Source organism: Phalacrocorax aristotelis, chromosome 10, assembly GCF_949628215.1.
Source record: "Phalacrocorax aristotelis chromosome 10, bGulAri2.1, whole genome shotgun sequence".
NCBI classification, from domain to species: Eukaryota; Metazoa; Chordata; class Aves; order Suliformes; family Phalacrocoracidae; genus Phalacrocorax; species Phalacrocorax aristotelis.
In genome coordinates this window covers 20,545,069-20,570,297 of record NC_134285.1, presented here as the reverse complement: position 1 = coordinate 20,570,297, position 25,229 = coordinate 20,545,069, and the positions used below count along the sequence as shown (strand labels likewise).

The following is a 25,229-nucleotide window of genomic DNA, read 5'->3' as shown; positions in this document are numbered from 1 at the left end:
TTCCCTGGGTTCACCAAGCTCGGTGGTCTTACCTTGGTGGCTTGTGAGTTTTATCCACCATGGATTAATTTGGTTTCTTGTCTGGGGAAAGAAAGGCTGCTTCTTCTGTCCTATTAAAACCTGTTCATGTTGTTTGCATTGCAGCAATACCTCAGAAACCTGCCTGTGATGTGATGGTGAAAGGTGGTGTAAAAGGAGAGGGGAAGAGATGTCTGGTCAAGTGATTTGCCAGCTATTAATCAAAAATAACAAAGGAGAGACATTCAGTATTACTGGTGCTATTTTTTAAGGAGGGAGCTGAGGCTTAGTGACATCAGTTGGATTTTTCAAAGTGATTCAGCATTGGCGTAATTGTTCTATTTAAGAACCAGGTAGGTCAACAACAATTTCTTTTTTTGAAAACACCCGTTTGTGACCTGTCGCACAAGCTCTGCTAAATGTAATGGCGTGATCATATAAGCAATTAGCTGTGAATCTTTATAGTCTCTGTTAGGAGTCAAACATCTCCCAGGCTGACTGTAGATGAAGTTACCCCCTTAATTAGCTGGTGACATCAGGTGACTTCCTGATATTCTGAGAGTTGTTTCAGACTCAAATTGGCTCTAGATTTCCCTGTAAAGGTCCTGGGTGGTGTGTGTTGCCACATTTATGCCAAAGGAATTACTGGCTAGTTAGCTGACGCTGGCTTGTGCTGGTATTCCTCACACCTGCGGTCTGATGGGGTTAGGGAAAAGAAGATGCTGCTTGAACAGTGTCTGAAGTGTTGAATGAATCTGGAAAGGTCAGGAGACCTCAGACTGTTCCTGCAAAGGTAAAGAGAGATGCTGCTGGATGCTCAGCTCAACAGAGCACAGGGAGAGGCAGAGATAAAGGTTGTGAGCCACTGATTTTTGAGGCAAGGATTGGATCTGAAATTCTGTTGCAATGAAACAGAAGGCAGGATTGCATATACTGGGAGCAGTTGGGCCAATACTTTACTGACGATTTTTGGATGGCAAGACTGCCTAATTGCTTTGGGTGAGTGAGTAGGAGGAGCAAGATTTTATCTCTCCAAAACAAATCAAAGGCAGGTGGGATAATTTCAATCAAGTTTCTCAATAGTCTTCTGAATGCAGAAGTCCTCCTTCATGTATATGTCATAATCAGAATAGTGCCTCAAGTAAAAATATACCCCCACCTGGATCAGCCAGTGTGATCTCTCTCCAGTGACTGATTTTGCACCTTTCATGCTCAGGAATTTAAATTCAGATTCAGATTGGAGGGTCTCTCCTGCTTTTACAAATAGATGATATAAAAATTTTCAGACTTTTATCTCTAACCTGTGCCCCTTGTCACCTCCTTTACGAATGATTTTTCAGGAAGTCCTTTTTTGCATTTTATGTGAATTTTTTTTTAAACCTTATACAAAACAATCAAGGATATTGTAGAGCATTGAAGGACAAGTATATTGAGGTGGTTGTATGTCTAAACATGAAAATAAAATGCCAACATATTAATGTGAAAGTTGGTTTCTGGTTTGGGTTTTGTTGTTTTTTTTTTTTGCTTGGTTTGATTTTTTTCTTTTTTCCTCTGTGTGTGTGTGCCAGACAGTTGCTTTAACTAGTGGCAGGCCAAAAAGTATCTAGCCAAAGCTGATACTCATACCATGGGGAAGGAAATGACACTTTTCATCCCTGGTAAATCTTCCTGCGTGCAGAGATTATTGAGCTTAGGTACAGCTGTGTAACTGGAATTTGACTTTAACTTCTTGCTCTCATGTTTGATTGGTAGGATGAGATCTGTGTAGGTTTTGTGGTTTATAGAATGGTCTTTAAAAAAAAAAAAAAAGAGAAGACAGAGGAAAACAAACTGAAAGGCTAGAGCCAAGGAAAATCCCCAACTATAAACCTGACGCTATATTTGTTTATTTGTTAATATGCTTTATTTGTTAATTCTGAGTATTTCTTCTCTAATGTGACATCTGGCTGTCATTTTGTAACACTTATAGCATGTTTTTGGATGTTTACCCTTCTTGTTATGTTCAAGGTGTTTAAATGGTGACCAACTCCCATTGTCATCGCAAAGGCGGTACGAGGATACTTTTGCAATAATATGAAATCCTGCTTTGTCATAGATTTCTGTAGTCATGGATTATCTGAAGGTGGCAAAGTGGTATGTAACGTAATTGCAGGATATTGGATGCAGCTGTTATTGCTAGATACACAGTTATCTGAATATCATGTTGTGGAAACGAGTGCTTGCAACAGTTTAGATGAATTTCGACTGCCTCAGGTCAGCAAGATATTTATATTCACTCCGCTTTGCCTTAATTAAGACACAGGTATAAAATCATGTGCATGTAAATGCGCGGTAGAAATTAGAGAGCAGAGGAAAATTATATCTTCCCTTTTTCTTTCCTTGTTATTGCTCAGAGCTTTAAAGAGACTGCTCTGTGTCCCCTCATCAGTAACACAGTCTCTCTAGTCTTTAGTAAGCAAAGAAAGGGTGTAAGTAGCATGTATATGAAGATCACTACTGGTTTTAAATTACTTACCCTGGAAATGTGAATGTGGTTGCTAAAAAGAGCCAATATGTGTCTCTTTAGACTGGGTAACTTCACCCGTGAATTTACTTACTACGTGCTTGATGGTTGTGTTTGAAATTCTTCTTGAATTGGGGAAGAACTAAGGAAAAATGCAGAAAAAAACCCCAACATGATACTTAATCTCTGAAGTAGTAATCTCTTTGAAATCATAATCCCAGGGACGTGTTTCTACCTCTAAAACGACAGTGGGACAAACTACAAAATCATGATTTATTTCGAAGCAGATTGTGTAGTCCTTATAGACACCAGTGAATAAGCCATCAACAGTTGAAGTTTTCTCAGTGATGACAAACTGACATAACTCGTACTGTTATGGGTGTTATGAGCATTCAGCGCTTAGTTCTATCCTGAGCTTAGTGTATGAATGAAAAACCTCTGAAATCCTAATTCTTGACTTGCACAAATCTTTTAAAGATACTATGTTCCAAAGCCTTCTTGTGTGGCTTGGACGAACAGTGGTTAAGGGAAGACAATGCCAGCTGCAAAACTTGGTGGTGGCCATGAGCAGGAGAGGAAGAATTATTGAGGAACATGCTTTGGGTATGGCAATGATGACACTATTCTGAGAAAGGGAAAACATAATCTGAACATCAGGAAACCATTCAGTGGGCAAGATGCACTGGTACTGGGCTAATGTTCTAAATTGTGAAGACATATCTCATTTATGGATCTTAAAAACAATGTGGGTAAGAGAATGTAATGTCAGTGTGTCTTGTATTGGCTGTGAAAGAGCTAGGATTGTATAAATGTATATAGGTATATGTATCTGTGTGTATATATACCTGCTGGGACAGCTTGGGGAAGCTGAGCTGGATAACCTCCCTCTTTCCTTTCACAGGGGATATTTTAAAGACATTTTTAATGAAAGCAGATTCCCAATTTAAATTTTAATACTGTAATTTTTCCAGGGAAGCATTCCTTTTCCAAAAGCTGGAAAGACTGGTTTTGTGAGAGTGCAACTAAGTGAGTCTCAGCTGTGACTGCTCCACCTAAATTTGTTTATAAGTATTTCGCACAGGTATAAAGTAATGAAGAGAGATGTTAAGGGAGATATTTTGTCTTTGGGGTAGAGATGCTCATGACCATTGGAAATATCTTTTGGTTGTTCTTTCAAGGAGCATTTCAGATGCTGCAGGTTGATGTTTATAAGCCATTTTCCTTTGATTCCTTACCTATTGAGAAGGCTGTGCAATGTGCGACTATGGAGAGAACAGCAGGCTGTTAAATGTTTTAGATGGAAACCACCAGAGATTACCATTGCACATTTTGGATAAAACCTTCTGAACAGTTGTCACACGTGCATCACACAGACACCAACATAGAAGGAAATGACTTGTGTGTAAAAAGAGGATTTTTACTCTAGCAGTGTTCTTTGGACAACACCTCCTATCTTCCCCTGTGCAGAATTGCTTTGATACTGGTCTCCGTGGCACAGGGGAGGGCATTTAAGTGGCATCCACTGCAGTTTGTGAGGTTACTTTCTTTACCTGCATGAAGTGAATTGTTCATCAATATGAATGAGATTGATTTAAAAATAATCACTTGGATCTCATGATGCAAGAGGGAGTACTAGCCACCTCCTGTCATCAAGCAGAGAGGCCGGAAAGAGTGTGGCAGAGCCAGAGACTGGTCTTGCACACTCCAAAATCTACCAGCCTGCACATATATGCTAATTTAGGGCTAATACACTGCTCTTACAGGCAGTGAGTCACCACACACCAGAGTGAAGCGGAATCAGGGAGTGTTTTGTGCCCCAGTGTTTCCTGCAGGGTTCCTGCTGGATCTGCTGTCCGAGTGAGCACGCACAAGATCCCTTTGAAGTAAGCTCTGAGGATGGGTGAACTGCACTCCCTTGGCCCACGCAGGAGAGCACAACCCTCTCTCCTGCCTCGCCCTTCCACCCCCAAGTCTCACCTACTTCTTATAGCTCCCTCCCTTCCCTCTTGCTGCATTTAAAATCAAACTGTGAGATTTCTGGACATGGATTAACATTTTTCTAGGTATCCACTAAATATCCAGGCAGAGAATACTGAGCACGTGGTGAGGTCACGGAGTGTAGTACAAAGGTGCCCAAAGTAGCTTCAGGGGAGCGTGGGTCTTGCAATCACTTAGTTGTGGCACTGCAATGGGGTCACTTACCTTGCCAAACTCGGTGCTGCTATGGGAAGACTGCTATAGGTATTTGAGTTCATGGTTTGGAAAGAAGCTATTGAGAACTCTCTCCACTACCTTGGAGCATTGTGGTAGCAGTGTAGAGATCCTTTGAGAGCTGCAGTTTAACTAGTCACAAGCGCTTTGCTGGGGCGTTAGAGTTCTTGTATAAATCCCAAAATTTTCTCGACAATATTGTGGCTAATAAAGCAATTCCTGGGCTGAAAGGGGCTTTGGTGTCTGCCCCAAACATCACAGGTAGAAAAGAAATCGCTCTTCGTACTACTGCTGACTCAGTTGGGGTGCTCTAATAGGCTGCAGGGAGGGGACTGCCTAATGACTGGACATAATAAAGGGGTGGGGCAGGAGAGCCTTGTCATTAAATGCCTATTCCTCCGCCCCTAATCTGCATGAGGAGTTCCTGCCAGCTGTGCGACTCTGTATCTTTTAACATTGGACCTATATGCAACTGGGGCTGCAATGGGATCAAATTTAAGTTCAAATGAGGTAAGCAGAAGAAGCCAATAGCAAACAAAGTGAGTAAAATTGTCTGATATTCCAGTTTAGTTTATCACAGAGGAGAACAGGCTGTTTGAGGTGTATGGGAAACCAAATTTCTTGTTCCTCAGATGTCGTGGGCGCAGGGATGGTTTTCTTAGTCTAGGCTTTTACAGAACCTTTTGGCATGTCTGCATTTTCAAGCTATGTTTTAGGGTGAACGATGTTACTTATTGAGCTTTCTTGGAAAAAAGCTTCATGTCAAGGAAATAAGATGGCGCAGGGTTGTGATGTGTTTGATGGTCGGTAAAGCACTTAATGAATGTCATTAATGAGCATAGCTCTAAGTATGGCTTTGAATGTCAGATATTTTAAAATGTCAGCCTAAAGTAAGCGTTTAACATGTAGCTTAGTTTTCTTAACTTTGCCTTGTGTTGTTTTTCCTAGACTTTTACGGGCACCTCAGCACCAGCGGCGAGAACGGTAGGTAGTAATTAGCTTGGCCCTTCATTAAATGCTGTCCAGTGCTGAATGTAGATCACTAAAAAAAATGTTAGGAATTCGATGGCTTGGGAGAAGACCGTACTGTAATATTTACTGCACACTGACATTCTGAGCTGCAGCTTCAACTCTAGATGAAATAGTGCCTTGGCTTTCAGTAAAGTCTAAGTAGTCCTGCCCTCTGTTGGTGTCTGATGCTTATGATGCTGTGAGTAGGAGTTGTGCTGTATCTGGGCTGGTTTGGCGCCTTTATTAATTTTTTAATTCCTCCCTTTTTTGTGTTTTAATTTCTTTGGATGAAACACCCACATGTCTTAGATGTTATTCCTTCATAAAAAGACTTGGTTTAAACAGGTCTTTCAGTTGTTCTCAGTGCTCTAGTATTCCTTGTAGTCTTTCTTTGTGCTGTAATGGCCTGTCATAAAGTTTGCAATTCTTTCTGTAACACAGTGTTTAAAAACACAGCGTAAACTTGTGTAATAAATGTATTGTATTCAGCTTTCTGACAAGCCCAATCTCATCAGCCCAGTAGGAGTGGGAGCAGTGTCCAAACTTCTCTGAACATGAAGAAAGAGCAACAAGGTGTTTTGCAAAGACTGAACTGAGGATGAATTCTTTGCATAAGCAAATGAAAGCTCCCTGGGCAAATAGCAGATGTTCATGTTAACAGGTATTAGCATAAAGGAAAATATATCAGAGAAACTGCTATGAGCCAGCAAATGGGAACAACGGCAGCGGCAACAGGGTGGTGCTCTCTTCAGACACTTGCAATGGGTTTGGGGCTGGCAAGATCAGGGGCAACTCTCTGGGGGTCTGTAGTCAGAAAGATGGGCTCTTGCCCCTGCTTCAGTGACGTGGGGGTTTCCCAGCCTGTTTTGTTTTGGGTTTGGTTCCATGTGGGGGATTGCAGCGATACAGAGATTCTCCCGAATGGCGGTAGATTTGGTCTGCCTCATGCAGGTTTGCTGTTATTGATAGTATCTGATGCCTGATTGTGCCTGAAAGCCACTTGCCTTCTCTGTTCAAAATGAAATTCTGTGGTAAAGCAGAGATTTTGCAGAGTTTCTTAAAAAAGTAGCTTTTAAAATGATGTTTTCGCCTCTGTTTATGGTCTCGCAGCCCTAAGGGAGTACTCTAGGATCATAAAAATTGTTATTTTTAGTCCTGTAAACTTAGCTTGATCCTTTAAATACAGGCTGGCTTTTTTATCCGTAGTGCTTTTTATGTTGTTAGTAGGGGTCTAGGTGTGAGACCTGTACAGTTCAGTGGCTTTAGATTGTGCTTCTTGTCTTTAGCGTATTTAGGGTAGCAGAACTGACCTGAATATAGTACATACAATGTAGAGTAGGACCCAAAGCCCCTTCGTTCTGCCCTGACCCTTCGAGGCTCACGGAGGCAAAAATCAGGAAGGACCTGAGCTTTTTTTTTTTTTGCCATGAAAGTTTGTATTTATGATGATAAATATATAAGAATAGTATATCTGACTTTTCTGTTACTCAATAACTCAGTTAAGGAAACCAGCTGTCATTATCAAAGTCAGTTTCAAGGCAACCCATGGGATGTGTGTGATTGAAACTTGAACGGCCATTTAAATTAAAAGGAATATGTAAAATATTTGGTGAGAAAATGTTGGTAGTGCCCTTAACTTGACAGTCAAAAAAGTAATACGTTTTAGATTACTCAAATTACTACATCATATTAAAATAATATAGGCTAGCATGGTCTTGAGAAAAAGCTATGTTGAACTGTGGAAGTGCTTGACTTGGTTTCTCTTCTAAGATGTGGTTTTATTTTACCACACAAGTCCAGCTGTGGAGCTGCAAACAGGAAGAGAAGAAAAATCACGTGAAAATGGCAGTCTGAAGCCACACAAGTTTTACATAGCTCTTTGAAAGAAACAGGCCTTGAGTCACTGCTGCTCCATTTGTTTTTATTCTGGAACAACCACTGTGGCTTCTATTGACTTAAAATATCCCATAGCTGGATCTTATTAACAATGGATTAAATAAATATAAAACGTGTAGTACAAGGAAAAGTATTTCTTATTTGACCTTACCTGAGGTGGGAGACATAGTAACGTAATGAAATCCAGCCTGCCCTTGAGGCTCCAAAACTCTTTGAAGTTAAACGGTGCCACATACCTGACCCAGGTCAGAAGCAAGGCAATGGTCTGTGTTTTAAAGCACTACCACTCTTTCTGACAAGGCTGAGCATTTTCTTCGTTGGTCATAATAGTTTTTAAAGTAGTGGTGAGATTTCTATTCCTTTTTGAAGAGAAAGCTAAGGGAGGAGTGCTCTGCTCTGAGTAGATCTAACATGCGGTTTTACTTTGATAATTGCCTTTTCTCATGGTATAACTTGGGAATGTTGTATGTGTTGCACTCCTCAAGAAGAAATGGTCTATAAAAGCCTTTTGTAGAAGTATAAGCTTGGAATTTTACTGAAACAGATCAGTTTTAGAGCCCAGTTACATAATTCTTATTTATATGGATGAGCACTCGCTTATGTGAACACTCCCATTGACTTCCCTGAAACTAGATACATAAGGATTGCACAAGTGTGCCACAGGACTTAATTGAACTTTTATCTGACGTAGGATAGTGTGACCAAGTCCGGTGTTTGCAATATAATATATTTAAATAGTTTCAATAGTGATTATTAAAATGCCTGGCTTGCGTTTCCGGTTTATGAGGTAACAATCATGTCTCAGACGAAATAAATACAGAAGCTGAAAGTCAAAGTGTGCATAATAACTGCCCTCAGAGGCTTCTGGCCTCAGAACTTACCCAGCCTGCGATATGGTCATCATCGCATTAAAAGGAAAGATGTGGAAATCATTGCCTATTACTAGCAGATTATCCAGTTTAAGATATGTCCTTCAGTAACTCTTCTGTGTGACTTTGAGTAAGTAGCTGACAGCTAAACCTGACAAAGCATTCAGGCACCTGAACTTTAGGACTTATAAGGTCTGAATTCCAAGTCACTAGCATAGGAATGGACTCTACAACCCGGAGTGAAGCACTGAGGTTTGATTTGATATGTTTGGAGAGTTAGATACACCAAAATGGGAATTTTAACGGCTGAACAGGTCAGTGCATTCATCTAACAGTGACAGCTGAGCGTAGAAGCACCCTTCCTAAATCCTATCTCTGTGTGCCACCTAGGGCTGCAGGAAGATACCACTGTTCACTTGAGATGCACAAAGCAGGGGTCTAGATGCTTGTTTTCAAAGAGCTGAGCAAACGTTATTCCTTTAAAACGGTGTCCAGCCTAGTGGTTCCTGGGATGGAGAACTTCTGCTCAAGTCTGTTCTTCTGTATTCAAGGGACACAAGCACCGTCCTTCCTGGGTAAAGACATGCTCCACCTCTTCTGCCAAAATAGTGCTGTTGAGGACAAAAGCATTTAGGATTTATTGGGTGGGAAAGCAGGGACTAAGCATAAATGTAGCAAACTTATAGGTCGATTTGGTAAGGATAGACAAGCTTTGATCCCTGTGCCTAAGAGTGCTTCTGTGTTTTACTCAGTTCTATTAGTTCTATTTAATGCATATAGAAAAGCAGTTCTGGTGGTTCAACTATATAGCCTGGGCATGATGTCTCCTGGTTGCTTTTGATTGGAGACTGTAATATTTCTACTCCCCCCCCTCCCCCCAGAGAACTGGTTTTATTCTTTCAAGGTGTGGCTGTCCAAGTTCTCCTTTGTGGCTATGTTTGGGATAATGGACCAGGTAGAGGTGTGATATGCTCTTTGAGACAGCTGGAATGTCCCACAGCCGGCAATTCAAGTGCTTGCAAACTGTGCCCCATAAAACTGTGCCCTGTGCTAGAGTCTGAACAGGTTAAGATAACGTAGGGCGAATGTGCCCATGTCAGCGACTGCTCCAACGTCCCTGCTGCTGTCTCACTGACCTTCAACTCTACATCTTCAGGCCGCTTGCTGACCCAAAAGGAAGTGCAGAAGGATATGCCAGGGATTACCTGGGCTGGTTCTTGGAGGCTGTTCCTAATCTCTGCTGCATTTTCAGAGGTGTTGAGGCTTGTTGGTGAGGACAAGGACCTGCTTCGTTACATTGTATTAGCGTCCAGTGTCACATCGTGGTGCCAGTTGCTTAACATTTTGTCAAAGCATTGTGAAACAATTCAGGATAAGCCTTGTGCTACAGCTGGAAAGATGAATTGCCCAGCAAAATATACACCGTATATGCAGAAAATAGTAGCAAGGTACATTTTATTAGTTAACATCAGTCATCATTTTTACTTTTGCTGCTTATGATTCATACAGGCACTTCAGATGCAAAGTAGTAAAAAAGCGTTTGTGTTAGGACTCTATGAACTGTATTACTAGGGTATGGTATGTCTATGAATGCAGGAGCGAGAGGGTTCATGGGTAGAGTTAATATTCTTACAAACTGGTTTAGATAGATTAGACAAGTTTTTGGGCACAAAACACCCGTTTCTGTTCTAAAACAGAATGAGTAGACTCAAAGCTAAATACCAATTTCAAGCAAGTGTTGAGAGAAATTATATCTGTACATACATTGGTTTTAAGAGGAAAGATGGTACCTATGAAACAGAAGAGATATTACTGTGGGAGAGGAGAGCAAGGTGTTAAGTAATGATCTCTGAGGTGTAATTGGGAAAAAGTTAATTTATAGCCAGAGGAATATGAAGACAAATTAATATGAGCCATGGAAGTTATGGTGTATTATAGAATTAATATCTCTGAGCCCAAGGTGTCGGGTATCTAGTGGAGTTATGAGTTAATTCCCAAGATCACCTCTGGAAAGAGTTTTGTAGCTTTCTGCTGGGGATCAGGGCTGAAGGTCTGAGATGGATCCGAGTCATCATCAGAAGTATCTCATCACTTTCAGATGCATTTCTGGCCTTTCAGGCTGTGCGTGGGTGCTTGTGCTGGGGCAGGAGCGTTTGCTGGTGCCTGGTGGTCACTTAGCTCTACTTGCACAGCTACTGTGACAGCGTTTGGTGTCCCAGAGATGGACTGTTCTATTGCAGGCAGTGGTGTGTAAGAGGCAAGGACACCCATGCGTGTGCTATAGGGGTGTTTATTGTGATAATAATGGAACGGTGGTAGAAAGAAGTGATCTTTATCAAATCAAATTCTCAGCACCCATTCTCAACTCATACATGGTTTTGAAACCCTGTTTTAGACCTGAAAACGATCCTGTGCCAATAATTTTGTAGTTTTTCCAGCTGCTCCCGTTGGTTTCAGAAATTATATTGGCTCAACATTAAAAAACCTTGGTTTATCTGTGTCCTTAGAAGTCTTCAGGAGTACAGTTGTCTGTGACTGTAGGCTATAATATTAATCTCAATATCACCTTTTTTCTTTTTTCCTTTTTTTAAATTGTCGTGCAGAGACCAGTGTCTCCTTTCAACTTGCTCACTGTAAAAGTACTGAGGGTGAGGAATGTCCGGAAGGCAGACTTACGTGAGTACTTCTACTATTGTTGGATGTTTCTTATAATTCTTTAAAGAAAACATTTGGTCATTATTATTGTTCTTAAATTGTGTAGGAATGAAAACATAGGTTGCTGCAAGATGGCAAGAATTATTTTTATTGTGATACTGAAGCGTTGCTTTCTGCTCTTCAGTGTAAAGAGGCTAACTCAAGCAAAGCGATGCATTTGATCACTTGCTTTCCTACCTCACTGTATGAGATGTATTTCCTACCCTTGTGACATCAGGCTCAGCTGCTGATCAATGGGCTGCTCTTTAAACGATGAAACTTCTTGTACTTTTGAGTAAGAAACCTCAGTGTTCCCTACAGAATTTCTGAATGGAAGAAAGGAGAGTTCTGGTGATGCAAACGCAAAATCAGCAGTAATAGGAAAGCCTGTGAGAATAACAGAAATACAAGCAAAAAAATCAGTTTATTTCTGCAGAATCTATAAATTGGCAAGAAGAGGCGATAAAATCCAGTGTGCCTGGGAATTATTGTAACCTAGAGAATGGAGATATTTAAAAGTCAGAAAAAAAATTAAACAGACCACTACTGTGAGAGTTTTAAAGGAATCTAAGTGAGGGATAGTGAGGGGAAGCAAGAAAAGGATATAAAGACTACAAGAGAAAAACTTCATAGCCAGATCACAGAACAAGAGTTAATAGTGAGAAGAGACCAAGATAGAAGAAATCTCTGCAGTAGGAAAGTCTACAGAGTCTGGTGATATCCAACTGTGGAAGCCCAGTAACGCTTCACCTTCTCTGCCTCTGCAGGCAAGTGAGCATCAGCTCCTTGATCCGGTGTGGCAGCAAATAGAAAATGAAAATCCTCAGTGGAAGAATGAGACTTGCAATAGGTGGAAAGAACAGTTTGTTCATTGTCCAGATGTGACGTTTACTCACCCGGGGGAGGGACTGGTTTAATTCTGAATTTTAAAATTTCCAATTCATTGAGGAGCTTCCTCACAGCTCCTGTTCCACAGGTGTAGGTCTTCAATAGCCCACTCTCCTGGGTGCACTGGAGCTTGTTCAGGTGCCTTTCAAAATGCAGTTATGCCACTGAGTCACTTCCATGGGGAAATTTAAATGGTGAAATGTCTGTGTAAAGAAGTTGGAAAGGCATGAAAGAAAAAAGGCAAAACAAAGACAAAAAGAATAAGAAAAATTCAAATTGAAAGACCACAAGAAGAAATAGGAAAGATGTAAAATGAAGAAGAAAAGGCCACAATATGTTCACCAAAATCTTGCTGAACGTCGCTCAAAATTACATTTCTTTTGACACACTCAGAATTTAATGCAGCACATCATAGTTTCTAAGGAAACCAGCTGTAAATTTTAGTTAATCTACTATATATTTTGAGATTTCAACTAATGTAATGGGTCAAGAATAGGAACAAAACTCTGCCTTCTTATCTGAGGTTGGATTTGGTGGTTTCTGGCAGGAAGAACGTGGTTGGAACACATGGAAGTTGTGCTTAACAACAGTATTGTTGAATGAATGATTACTATCAGTGAACAAATCTCTGCTCCGCTCATTTGCGGTATTCTGGATTACTCCTGCATCTTCCGCAATGTAATATTACTGTGCTTATTAATCTTTTTCCTTTTATTTTTCAGCTTTAAAAAATCTGCTGTAATTTACTGAATGCTTTGTTTACTGTTTATGTCTTAATATTTCTTTACTCTAGAAACGACAAAATGACTGTGTCATTTTGAAAAAGGGATTTGGTTCATTAGACAATGAGAGAGCGCCTTATAAGATGTAAAGTTCTGGGATTCTTAAAGATCAAAGATCTATTTTAATGTGCAGAAACACACACTTTGTGGGCTTATAGTTGAATGCACTGACTTTTTATTTAACAAAACCCAGATGTCCAAATGCCTAAGTGATGATTTGCGCTAACCAAATATGTGATCTGACCAGGCGGTCACTGCAAGTGCATCCGCAAACCTGCGTGCACAATTGCACGTGCATTTGGGTACTCCAGCGGGTTGCCTGCTTATGCTTCACTTCGCTGTGGCTGTCCTTGTCAGGGACGAAGTGCTTATAGTTGCTTCTTACCGCGGTGAATTGTACAGTCTTTCTTCGGGAAGCCTGTTGGCCTGTCTGCCACATCATATTGCCTTACTTCCTTGTGGCCTGGTCTCAAGAACAGATGAACATCGTTACCACGTTACGATGCCCTGAGTTCATAACCTGGGCTTCCCAAGGCTCTGTTTAAAGTGTACTTGGCAGAGAGATTTGAAAACATCTCAGCAAGAGTATTTTCTCAACAGAAAATTTGTTTTCTGAGGAAACTCAAATTATTGTGGAAAAAATTTTTCATTTTTTGTCTGTAGTGGGAAGGATATGTCAGGCAGGCGTTACCTTTTCTGAGGCATTAAAAAGGCATTTGAGAACCCAAACATTTCACTTAGTTTTCCTTGAAACCTTGGTATTTGCAACTATGGGAAGGTATTCCTTTTCCACGTGTTGGTAATGGTAACGGTATGCTGCTTGTTACAATTCTGAGTTAGCATTTATTTCCGTCACTTTAGCTTTCCTGTTTTTCTGATTAAACCTTATGTTTACCATTTCAGTGGTATTTTTTTGTTGTATTTTCTTGTTAGTGAAGTGTTTGTGCTTAATTTATTGAAGTGAATATTTCTTCTTGGACTTGAATACTCACATTGCTATTTACCAGTAGAAAAGAAATATGCTTTAAAAGTCTTTCTCCCTACTGTTGTTCTGGAGGAAGATAATTTTAATAGATTTGGGTACAGGGTTGGAAACCTAGACTGTGTTTTGGACCCTGATACTAACTGCATTATGGGATTGTGGGCAAGTCATTCAAGTTTTCTTAGTGTACTTATTTCCTTAACCCTTATATTGCCACTGTGAAGTAATTCATCAGTATGTCTCAAGCTCTTTGAAAATGGAAGCTTTACTGTTAAGCACCATTAACCATTTACATTTTCATCTGCTTACACTTGTGTGTCTGCTGAATGTCTGATCAGTTGTGCTCTTCTGATCAGGTTTGACTGAAGGAACTTTCTGGAAACTTTCCTTACCACAGTCATCAAGGTTTTGCTGATAGTCATAGCACGGTTAACTACATGATAGAAGCACAACTTGGAAGAAATACGGTTGGAAGAAAAATCTAATTCTGTAGTTGTTACTGAAAGATAAAGAGGAAATACATGAAGAAAATTGTACTTAATATGATGTAATAACACTGTTACAAGTTTTGAGCATGATGAAGGGATTGACTCTGGCTCGAATTATTTGACCTCTTCTGACTCACAAGGTTGCTGTAAGAACCAGATGACTGGTTGAGCATTGCTAATGTGAAATAGGGAGGACATCTATTGCGTTACAGGTATGAAAGAAAGGCCATTGGTGCCTGTGTCAAACTTCTGCAAGTTTCACTCCCTGGTGGTCCTCCCTCCACACATGGTGGGGTGAGAATATGGAAGGACTGGTGGCACTTAGGATTCCTTCCCCAGACTTGAGTGACGGCAAGATGTTTAGAGTCTGCAGATAGAGTGGTAGGAAGGAATAGGATGAACTGTAACTTAACCCCAGTGGTGAGACTGATTTTGTTTTCCAAAAGACTTGCTGAGAAAGGAAGAACTTGTGAAAATGCAATCAAATATATGAATGAATATGAAATTGGCGCATTCTGATTTGTGATAAGGAAATCAAACTGTTCAGCTTTGATGGGGGAACACTTACTTTTCGGCAAAAAAAAATCTGTCATTCTTCATTTAAGCCAGGACTTTGGTAAAGGTTTTCAGGTTTTCAACTGGTTAAGGCACCAAATCTGGGGAGGAAATGCTAGAAAACAAGTGTTCCAGCAGCCCAGATTGAAGGTTGTGGGCCGTATGTTGCCTGAGCAACAGAGGAGCCATCCTAAAGCTGATGTGAGCGTGTGTGGCAGAGCACATATACCAGTAGATATTCTTGTGTTTTGGCAACACTACCCTGCCCCAGCCATTTGGACAGTCATGAATACAAAGCTAAATGCAGCATGGATAGGTGTGCTTTTACTGCATGCGGAGTACAGTGCTATTTCAAACAAATCTTTATACTGGGAATTAGCATGGCAGATGCATGGGGGTGTTTCTGTTTTCCCATGCGTGCTTCATTGTATTATTTACTCCTCACCCTGTATATTTTAGGAAGAAATCCCCTACCATGTTATCTTTGTCTTATGAGGGTTAAACGTGCACAGTGCAGCAATTCTTTCTCTGGATAAATTATGACTCTGCTCATCTTCCCGTTACACAGTCACCCTTTCAGATTGCTATGTGACACTGTGGCTGCCTACTGCCTCAGCCGAGAAGGTTCGGACCAGAACCATCAGGAACAGCAAAAACCCTGTCTGGAATGAAGCTTTCTGCTATAAGATTGACCGCCGAGTCAAGGTAGTGAAAAGAAATGCTTTTTACCATTTGCTGTCTGCAGATAGTCAGTAGATTAGGCTACAACAAATCAGTAAATATATACCTAGTTTCCGAACACTGGAGGTGATAAAGATTCCTCAGAAAAAAAATGCTGCTTGCGTCCTGCATGGTATTGTTCTGTTCCAGCCGTTTGTTACTTAAACATTTACTATAGTGAGGCAGTGAGAAGCAATTAAATGCCCTGCAGAATATGGCCTTCCTATCCTATTCCTGATCTTGCCATATACAAGTGAAACCCAAGATAAAGATCACATAAAAACAACAGTAAGATTGTTTAGTTAGGTTAGGCGTGGTGGCAAGGAAGTCCTTTTAAGATTGATTATGTACCTGTGCGTGTTTTAAACACTTAGAGCCAAAGGCCATAAAATAAATATAGAAAAATTGAATACAGCTGTTTATGACAAACTCATGAACATTCTGTATGACCTGCTGTCTTGTTTCATTTCCGAAGGCAGATAACTGTACATACACAAGGAAACAGGCTTATCAGTAATGTGAAATCTAATACTCCCAATTCTCTTTCCCTTTTCTGTTTCTCTTTCTCATTTTCCCTTCTTCCCCTAAAACTGAAGGAGGGAGGACAGAAAACCTAGTCTTGAGATTTTTCCTGCCATGTAGAGCTCTTAGAGAAACAACTCCATGATATTCTTAACCACTTTTTGCAGAATGTGCTGGAGCTAAAGGTCTGTGATGAAGACACGATCACCAGGGATGATGAACTCTGCACAGTTCTCTTTGACATAGATAAGCTCACTGTAGGACGTACTGTTCGAGTAAAGTTTCAGCTGAATCCACAGGTGAGCAAAGGCATTGGTGTGAACAATAGCAAATTCGTTCCTTCCATCTAAATATATCCTTTTACAGTGTTTCATTATAGGAAAAATCTAACTTAAACTGTATTTTGCTGCTATTATAAGAAAGACTTAAAAACCCTGTGCGAGTGCTCCATGCTACTTTTATTTATTTTTTTTTTAAAGAACAAATCTGTATGCTAAAAATCTAGGATGGAACCAGCTACAACTAATTAGCCGGTACCTTAATTCTGAATATTTCTGGCATGCTTGTTAGTTCTTGGTATGAGTTCTGAGTTTTCAGACACTTTAAAATGATATAATATGAAAGCAGCTGACTCTTTTTGTGTTGGGAGTAAAAGTCTGAAAAATGGCTGTTTTAGCAGAATAGCAGCTCCTACATCTGCATGCTCATATGGCATTTAGATTTAAAAAAACTAGTTTTAGCAACTGCTTTTTCAGTGTCTTAACATTCAATATTTTCAGTTGGCACCATGGGGCTTCAAATTATTCTTATGTTCTGGGAATTTTCTTAAGTGCTATTCTAAATATATATTTTACAAATCATATGTAACTGGTACGATGAAAGCTATGAGGAAAAATAAGTAATATACCTTTCTTCTTCCTTTCTCTTCAGGCACGTGAGGAGCTGGAGGTGGAGTTCACATTGCAGAACACGTGAGTAGAGTCCTAAATTCTATATAAACTGTTGTATTCAGTATAAAAGTAGTCTGGAAAGCTGGTTCATGTGTGACAGTGCTTCTTAAACTGAGTCTCTGAAAGCAATACCTAGATGTTTTCGTTCAAGTCTAGTAAATTAGAATTTCAGAATACATATTTATAGTTTTTAACTATCTGAAAATGTCATTTTTGCCCTGCTTGACTGCTACCTGCTGGGCACCAACTTCCTCCTGTTATCTTTGTTGTTGGATAAATACACACGGAACTATTGAGGTTAACTACAATATTGAGGAAGTTTTGACCCTTAGAAGACGGAATGCCAAGCCTAAGCGTCTCGTGTCACCCTTTCTTGGGGAACCTCGCTTTTCAAATCCACAGCATTATAAAATGCTCTCCTGCAAGTTGATCTATTTAGCTCATCTGGCCACACATGGGGTGCTGTGGTAGACTTCAGCATCAGTTCCAGCAGGGAGGGGAACTAAATATTCTGCATAAAGAGCAAAGATCACTGTAGGAGGCTGAGGACTGAGGAATCAGGAAAACTGGAGGAGTAGCTTGGTAGGCTTGGAGGCTGTTTGACTGTTTAGGGGACATGTTTGCTTCAGGTAGTTCATGTTGTGGAGAAATCGGGGAGCCTGTCACCCTAACTGGAGAGGGAGTATGATGCAGGATCATGGGTATTCTAGTCCGTCTCTGTAATATGCTTTATGACTCTGAGGAAGTTACTTGAAAGGATTTCTGTTATCAATTTGATCCATGTTATTGTACTGAAAGTCTGAAAGTGTTGTTAAAACAACCCTAGAGAAAGGATGGTACTGCTGGCACCTTCTCAAGGCGTTTGGGGCACTTCAGGAGGCCTAGCAGGATAGTATGTTGGTGGAGAGTTTGAATATTCCTGCCAGAAGGGGAAACTGGGACTTGCTGGAGAAAGGGCAGTAGCTCAGTGTTACGAATGGAGAAGGAAAGATCTCCCACAAGCAAAAAAGGCATCAGAGATAAAGCAGTCCCAGAATCTTCTATTATAACTCATGGAAACTCACCAGGGCAGATTGTTTGTTGTTTATTGTGGACCAAAACTGGCAGAAGGCCCAGCAACAGCAAGACAAATGGTGCCTATTACAGCTTGGGAGCATCACAAAATCAGTAATAGCAATGGGGGAGGGAGCTCCAGTAGACATCCCAAATGGCCTGCCTGTCTGCAGTCGTCTTTCCTCTGCAAGTTAGAGGGTGGCGTGTGGAGCTGGTACGTAGAATCATACTCTGGATAGTCCTGACTTTTGATGAGGGAGATCCAGGCAGGTTGTCTGGCATGAGTGGGTTTGCTTATGGGGGTGGAAGCTGGAATTCGTCTTGGAGTATGTGTGCATTCGCTCTGTGTCAAACTCTTCTCCTGGACCTTGCAGCCAGTTGCCTTTTCCTGGAGACCTGTTCAACAGATAAAGTCAGATATTAAGCAATTTCTGCAGGTGCTCTCTTAGCAGGAATTCTACTGGTTGGAAAAAGATGGTTGGGATTGTACAAATAAAAAGGAACCTGGGCAGTGCCAAGGAAGGGGTTTTAAGAAGAATCACGGTCATGGATAAATTGCTACAGCAAGAACACATCCACTTTTTTCATTCATAATGTGGTACTTGGGTGTGACCGATGTAATAGTTGTGGCCTGAAGAACTCCACGAGCAAAGGGAAGAAATTGCTGTGTCGTAAGTCAGGCAGGCAGGGAATGTCCCTGTGAGGTCCCAGCAGGCCTGAGAAAAGGGAAGACAGTTCTCTGGGAAAATGGCCTTCTTGTCAAAAGATGATAAATGTTTCCCCTACTATCTCTCATTTGCGTTTCTTGCATACACGTGGTGGTCAATACTGTTCTGCCCATCAGTCAAGCCAGGAATAAAGGTGCAGCACATCTGAACTGATTAACTATAGTGATCTTGGAAGGATATTAAGAGGGTTTTTGCCCTCAACTGTGATATCAGGAATAATTAATGAAAGTGTTTGTGTACTAAAATTGGAGGCAATGGATTGCATTACTTGTGATAAACAAAAAAGCCCTGAAAAGGTCTGAAAGACTGAAATGAAGCAGCTGATAGATCACCAGAAAGCTATGGACCAAACCAGCCTCTCATGTGTTGAGCTAGCTCAGCAGGTTTTGGCAAGGGCTTTTGACGTTGCTGGATGGGAGAAGTGTTGACAGAGATTAGAGATGATTTTCAGAGGGGGAGAGCCAACCATAGTGTTGTTCAACGTGTGTTCAGTTTTGGGCCCCTCAGTACAAGAAGGACATTGAGGTGCTGGATCGTGTTCAGAAAAGGACAACGAAGCTGGTGAAGGGTCTGGAGAACAAGTCTAATGAGGAGCGGCTGAGGGAGCTGGGGGGGTTTAGCCTGGAGAAGAGGAGGCTGAGGGGAGACTGTATTGCGCTCTACAACTACCTGAAAGGAGGTTGTAGCGAGGTGGGTGTTGGTCTCTCCTCCCAGGTCACTAGCGATAGAATGAGAGGAAATGGCTTTAAGCTGCATCAGGGGAGGTTTAGGTTGGATATTGGGAAAATTTTCTTTACCGAAAGGGTGGTCAGGCATTGGAACAGGCTGCCCAGAGAGGTGGTGGAGTCACCATCCCTGGAGGTGTTCAAAAACGTGTAGATGTGGCACTTCAGGGCATGATTTAGGAGGCCTGGGGGTGTTGGGTTGACAGTTGGACTTGATGATCCTAGAGGTCTTTTCCAACCTTAATGATTCTATGATTCTATAGTGCTAACAAGAGGTACAGCTAACCATGTGGGACAGTTTCCGCAAATCTGGTATTGTGATGGGAACAAGAACATACTTGTTTTGGGTAAATATGGTGGTTTATTTCTAAAATTAATAATTATTCCCACCAGCACATTTTGCCTGACAGTATTTATCTGAAGTAGTTTTTCATTCCTTCCCCATCTTCATTCTAGACTTTACCAATTGCTTTACCAAGATTTACTGTATTAGCCTGTTCTTTCTTTCCAGCATTTCAGATTAATAATATCACATGTGTTGTAACCCCAGGCCAAGGAACTTTCCTGGGCCGCACCTATGATAGTGGCTTTGCCACTGCTGTTTTTGTTTGCCTGTTGGCCTTGCTGCAAAAATTGTGTTTTGTGTTTCTACAATGTTTTTTGGTAAAAGTAATTTCCTCACAACACACTGGTGGGCTGTGTGAAATCGGTTCCTGCATTCACGCACATTGTCTTTTATTTAAAATGGAAGAGAGCCTTCATTTTGGTAGCTCGGTTTCCACAACTGCAAGATGAATACACTCTAGTTTCGCCTCACTCTTACGCCACTCCTGCAGTACCTGCAAATGCTCACCTCTTTGCTGCCGCTACCCATGGCGGGCACTGAGAGCCAAATGTTTAATCCTAATGGCACAGAGGAAGGCATGCTCCTTCCCCAAGTGCCTTTTCACCAGCAACCGAGCCAAGGGATTGCAAACACCCGCCCAATGTTTTTCGGGCCCATAACACAAGCCCAGCTGGCGTGAGAGCTGCTGCCCTCAGGCAGCAGTGACAGAAAAGGTAAGGTCATTGTACACAGGCTGCCGATTCGCATACTTTAGTGCTTTTTGAGTTATTTTCTAGTGATTATCAATGGTAACGTGGGCTTTCTCCCTTGTATTTCCACTGATAGGGTCCAGCATCAGCAAGAGCCTCTACGAGTTGCTACAGGGACGGGGTCTCGCTGGACTAGGTGGCTTCGCTCACTGAACATCCCCCTCCCCTCTGACTTCTTCTGAAGCCCACATTTGATATTAAGGGGCCGCGGAGAGACTTCTGATGAACTAAAAGGTACTTTGAGTTTCTAAGGAGAGGTCTGAGGGCCCCACGGTATTTGCTGGGTCTGCTGATGATCTTTTTGGCCTCTTTCTGTCTTTCAGATGTCCCGAGTTGAGGAGGTGCATCTCAAACAACTCTTAGAAGAATGAAGGACTGCTCTTACACAACTTTTCATCTCAGCTCCCCCTCCCTTTCCTTTTTTTTTTTTTTTTCAAATGTGAAAGACAATGTCTAAAACAAAGCCCACTTAACACAAATAAATGTAAATAGGTGTACAAAAAGTTGTATAAAAGATAAATATTAATTATTGAAATATGGAATAAGCATGATTTTTAGAAAATAAAAGTTTTTTTTTTCTTTCTGTAGTTCTGCTGTGTTATTTTGAGAAATTTCTCCCATGTGTGGGAGACCAGCAGATTGTGCAAGCCATTTGGTTCGGGGATTGATGAGGAAACTCTCAGAGCAGGCTGTGTCTCCATCCATCGGGGGCCAAATGTACTGTTTGTATTCGTGTTTGTGCCAGGAAGTCACAGGGCCTCAAGGAGCACTGAAGGCAGAAATTTTTAGTCAAGAAAGATGACAAGAATCTGTGAGGTGAATACAGTTTCCTTTATTGAAATAGTATCATCTCCTATGCTTCTCCTGCGTTGTCAGAAAGCTCAGAAAAGTAGCCTGCTCTATGTGGAAGCTACTAAAAGGAGGGGAAGCTGGATCTGACATGAAAGAATTAAAATTTTATACATAGGTATAAAAATATCCAGATTCTCTGGCGAAATGGAGCACAGTAGTCTAATGTAAATGCGAACTGTAATACGAGAATCTGTACGACTGTAACTTCCCATACAATATTGCCTGTTTCATTATAAGTCAGGCATGATCTAAAAAGGAGAAGTCAGGAGTTTACATACCATGTGTTGGGAAGTGATCCCCAGGTTCAGAGTCCACTGCAGCCTTAGGCACCACTTCAATAGACATTTAGTGGAGAAGGATGCCCAAGGTCTCTGTTCCTGGCTTCCCTGCCACAGGCCGAAATATGCTCTCAATTCTCATAGTAAAACTGAGGTCTGCGTTAAAAAAGGCTGCAAATCTCAACCTGTGATGGAGGAGTGGACAGGAGTTTTAGTATGTGCAATGAGGGCTCTCTAATAGCAGGTTGGTTGTTAGGGAAATTAGCAGCTAGTCCTAAGAAATGGACGTTATTCAGTGCTCCAAAGATAGGCAAAATACTCAAAGGTCCCTGCCAACCTGAATAGTAAGAGCTCTTCTGCACCCAGCTCAGCTGTGTTTCCAGCCACAGCTGATCTCCAAAGCTTCAGAGAATGGTGAGTGCTTTTGCTCTTCTTAAAACAAGTGTATGGATCACCAGGTTAAAAAAAATACTAAAACCATCTCTCCTATGCTGTGACCAGCAGAAACCTTGAAATTTGGGATATAAAAGTTGGGAGTGCAGTGTGGAGTGTAACCAACAAGTGACAGTCGCTGGGCTTGCTTACAGCAGTGACTGCAGAGACAACACCCTGAAAGGGACACCCCAGCTGTCAGTGCGTAATGCCTGTGCTGTCCTGGCTCTTCCCAGGACTATTCCAAGCCGTTCTGCCCAACGGCGCAGGCTCTTCCAGCCCGTCTGAAGGTTATGCCTTGGGCCTCCTAACTATCAGTCTAACTTTATACTTTGCTGATATCAATACCTCAAATAATACTACATTCTACTAGATATTTACCTCCATGAAGAGACACCTTTTCCTGTCTTTCCACGTTTCACCAGGCTATGCAGCCTGAGATCTTTTAATATCCACCAGCCTCTTTCTTTGCTTTCCTTATTTTTTTTGATGAAGTATTTGAGGATAGTGACACCATGTGCCATGTGTCATGTAATGCTACAACTATTTGACTACAAAATAGTAATTAAGTGCATTAGTTTGTGCCTGAAACAAAATTTGAGTAGTAATTAAACCCATTTCCCTGCATACAGGTAGAAACACTGAGTATTTTTTTTCTGCCCATTTCTGACCAAATTTCTCTGAACTCTTTTAAAAGAACTTACAAAATTCTGAAGTAAAATTCTTTTCCCTAGTGTATGACTGTTTTCTGGGGAGTGGGTGGGGTGTCTGGTTTTTTTTTGTTGTTGTTTTGTGGTGGTGTTGTTATTTTTTTTACTGGAACGTTTTCCTGAGTGTTCTGCACTGTATTTAGCCAATTCATATTTTTCTTTTAAAGGAAAATACTGATTTGGAAATGAAACTTTAAACTGTTTATGAGATTTGAAATTTTGGGAGAATTCTTTGTAATGGGAAACTTTACAAAACTATTTTCGTGTATGTTTATACTGAAATCTAATAGTTGTGATAAACCTTCTCTTAAAGTGGACAATAACAATGTCATTCACCTGAATTTAAAGGAAGTGTATTGCCTGTTTTCAGCTGAGATGAAATATGTATCTCAGTTATAAAACTACGTGAGACTACAGAGTGTATAATCTGTATAGTATGAAGAAACTGTTCATACTGTCTGCAGCAGGTTGAGGAGTTTGTACTCAATCCTTATCATTTTATGTATGCATGTATTCCCTTTGGACTAATCTGGGTTATTGAGATACTATATGAATTTACATCTGCAATTTAATAAAATGACAAGTTGTAAGATATCCTTAATGAGACATCACCTGGTTTTTCTGAGAGAAAAATATTTATGAATATGAAAACGAGCATCTACAATATGTGAACCCACCTCTGCCCCTAAATGGGTAAGTGGAAACACTCTACACCTATAGTGATCTATTAAAAACTCATGTGTGTTTTGCCAATTGCTTTATAGAGGTGAATACAATTTCTTCCACCATTAAGGTAATTTTTGGAAAACTGTGGAAAACTAGATAAGTGTATTGGTTCTTCAAGTACAAAACCTTGGGTCAAACTGTAACGATTGAAACAGTCAAGGTGGATGTAACAGCCTCCAGCTCTCCTCAAACGCAGTACGAAAAACCACAGAGTAAAAGTCCAGCTTCATGTTCTACCAAGGGTAGATAGAAAAACTTGCAACTGAGCTTGTTATCTAGAGCTGTGCTTGATAAAAGCTTTAAAGTATTTTTGAGTGAGAATGTTAAAGTCAGAAATGTGAAAGTTGATAGGGGAAAATGAATAATGTGTTAACGCATAGACTTAGTGTTTATCTGAGTTGTCCCACCCATGACATATCTTCCATTTTATTTTTCAGTCTGGACTATCCTGATGGCATTATTACTAATGGAGTCCTAGTGGTAATGTATATTTCTTACAATCTTTCCTGTGCCTGCATAACAAGAGTTCATATTTTTAACTTTGAGCTGTGTCCCAAAGGCAGTATTATCAGCCACACTGTCCTGCTGAGAAAAGGATCTGCTGTTGGCACTAAGGATCACTGTTTTCTCATCACTCCAGGGAGGTGCCACCTCCTGCAAAGGTGTGCTGTGAGGCTGCTGTCAGCATGCACCTGCCACTTTCTCCTATAAACTTGAATTTCCTACCCATTATTCCCACATTACACCCAGAACTATTAGAGTAAAATGCTCGTAAGAAGAGTCCAATATCACAACATCCCTGTTATTTTGAATTGTCTCATCTTCTTTACTTAACTTTCTCTCCAAGTTCAAGCAGCTCATGAGTTGTTTCTCTTTACTTTTAAACTTAGGAAAGATACCATGTCGCTATTGCTTCATGGTATCTGAAGGCACAGTAATAGATAATAATTGTGTTGCTCATTGATCAACTAGAGGGGTTGGCTGAGAACATTATGAATCACTTGTAATGACATTTACATTTCTTTCAATTGTCATTTGTCCTCTCTTGCTACAGGCACGTGAGGTTTCCTGTTTGGAGATTAGAGTGGATACAGGGAAGCTGAAGCGGCAATCCACAAGTGAGGTTATTGCTTCATTAACCTATTGTTTTTGTGTTGTGATTCAGTCGTTATGAGAGATGTTGAAAAATTAATAATCTGTTGTGCACGTTACTCTAGCTGTGTCGCATAATAGTTTCGCCATGCCCCACCTTGCAGAAAGATCATATCTGTCAAAATTCAAGTTAGTCAAGTATTTTGTTCTGAGGCAAATCTTAAATTGATGCAAAAATAGAGCCATATATATTAGAATTAAAAACTTGGAAAAAATTATATTAGTTCTCTTTCTTGCTTATTCAAAATGAAAATTTTTAACTAAGTTGGATCTGCTTTTAAAATTACCTTACAATTAAATTTATATGTAGAAATCTTATCCTGTATCTTTAATTTGGTTTTGAGTACATACGAAGTTTCTGCACATTCAGGGTTCTGAAAGAGATTTTT

General features: G+C 40.7%; 1 protein-coding gene across 1 annotated transcript in view; it reads left to right on the top strand.

Moving 5' to 3' along the window:
- The first annotated feature begins 5,215 nt into the window (after positions 1-5,215).
- LOC142062742 (cytosolic phospholipase A2 epsilon-like) overlaps positions 5,216-25,229 on the top strand; it is a 33,396-nt gene continuing 13,382 nt past the window's right edge. Inside the window, exons 1-8 of the mRNA XM_075105644.1 lie at positions 5,216-5,242; positions 5,681-5,716; positions 11,112-11,184; positions 15,466-15,602; positions 16,307-16,438; positions 17,070-17,110; positions 24,126-24,168; positions 24,743-24,806. Of these exons, the coding sequence (XP_074961745.1) occupies positions 5,216-5,242; positions 5,681-5,716; positions 11,112-11,184; positions 15,466-15,602; positions 16,307-16,438; positions 17,070-17,110; positions 24,126-24,168; positions 24,743-24,806 (553 nt within the window). The remainder of the gene's footprint in view (positions 5,243-5,680; positions 5,717-11,111; positions 11,185-15,465; positions 15,603-16,306; positions 16,439-17,069; positions 17,111-24,125; positions 24,169-24,742; positions 24,807-25,229) is intronic.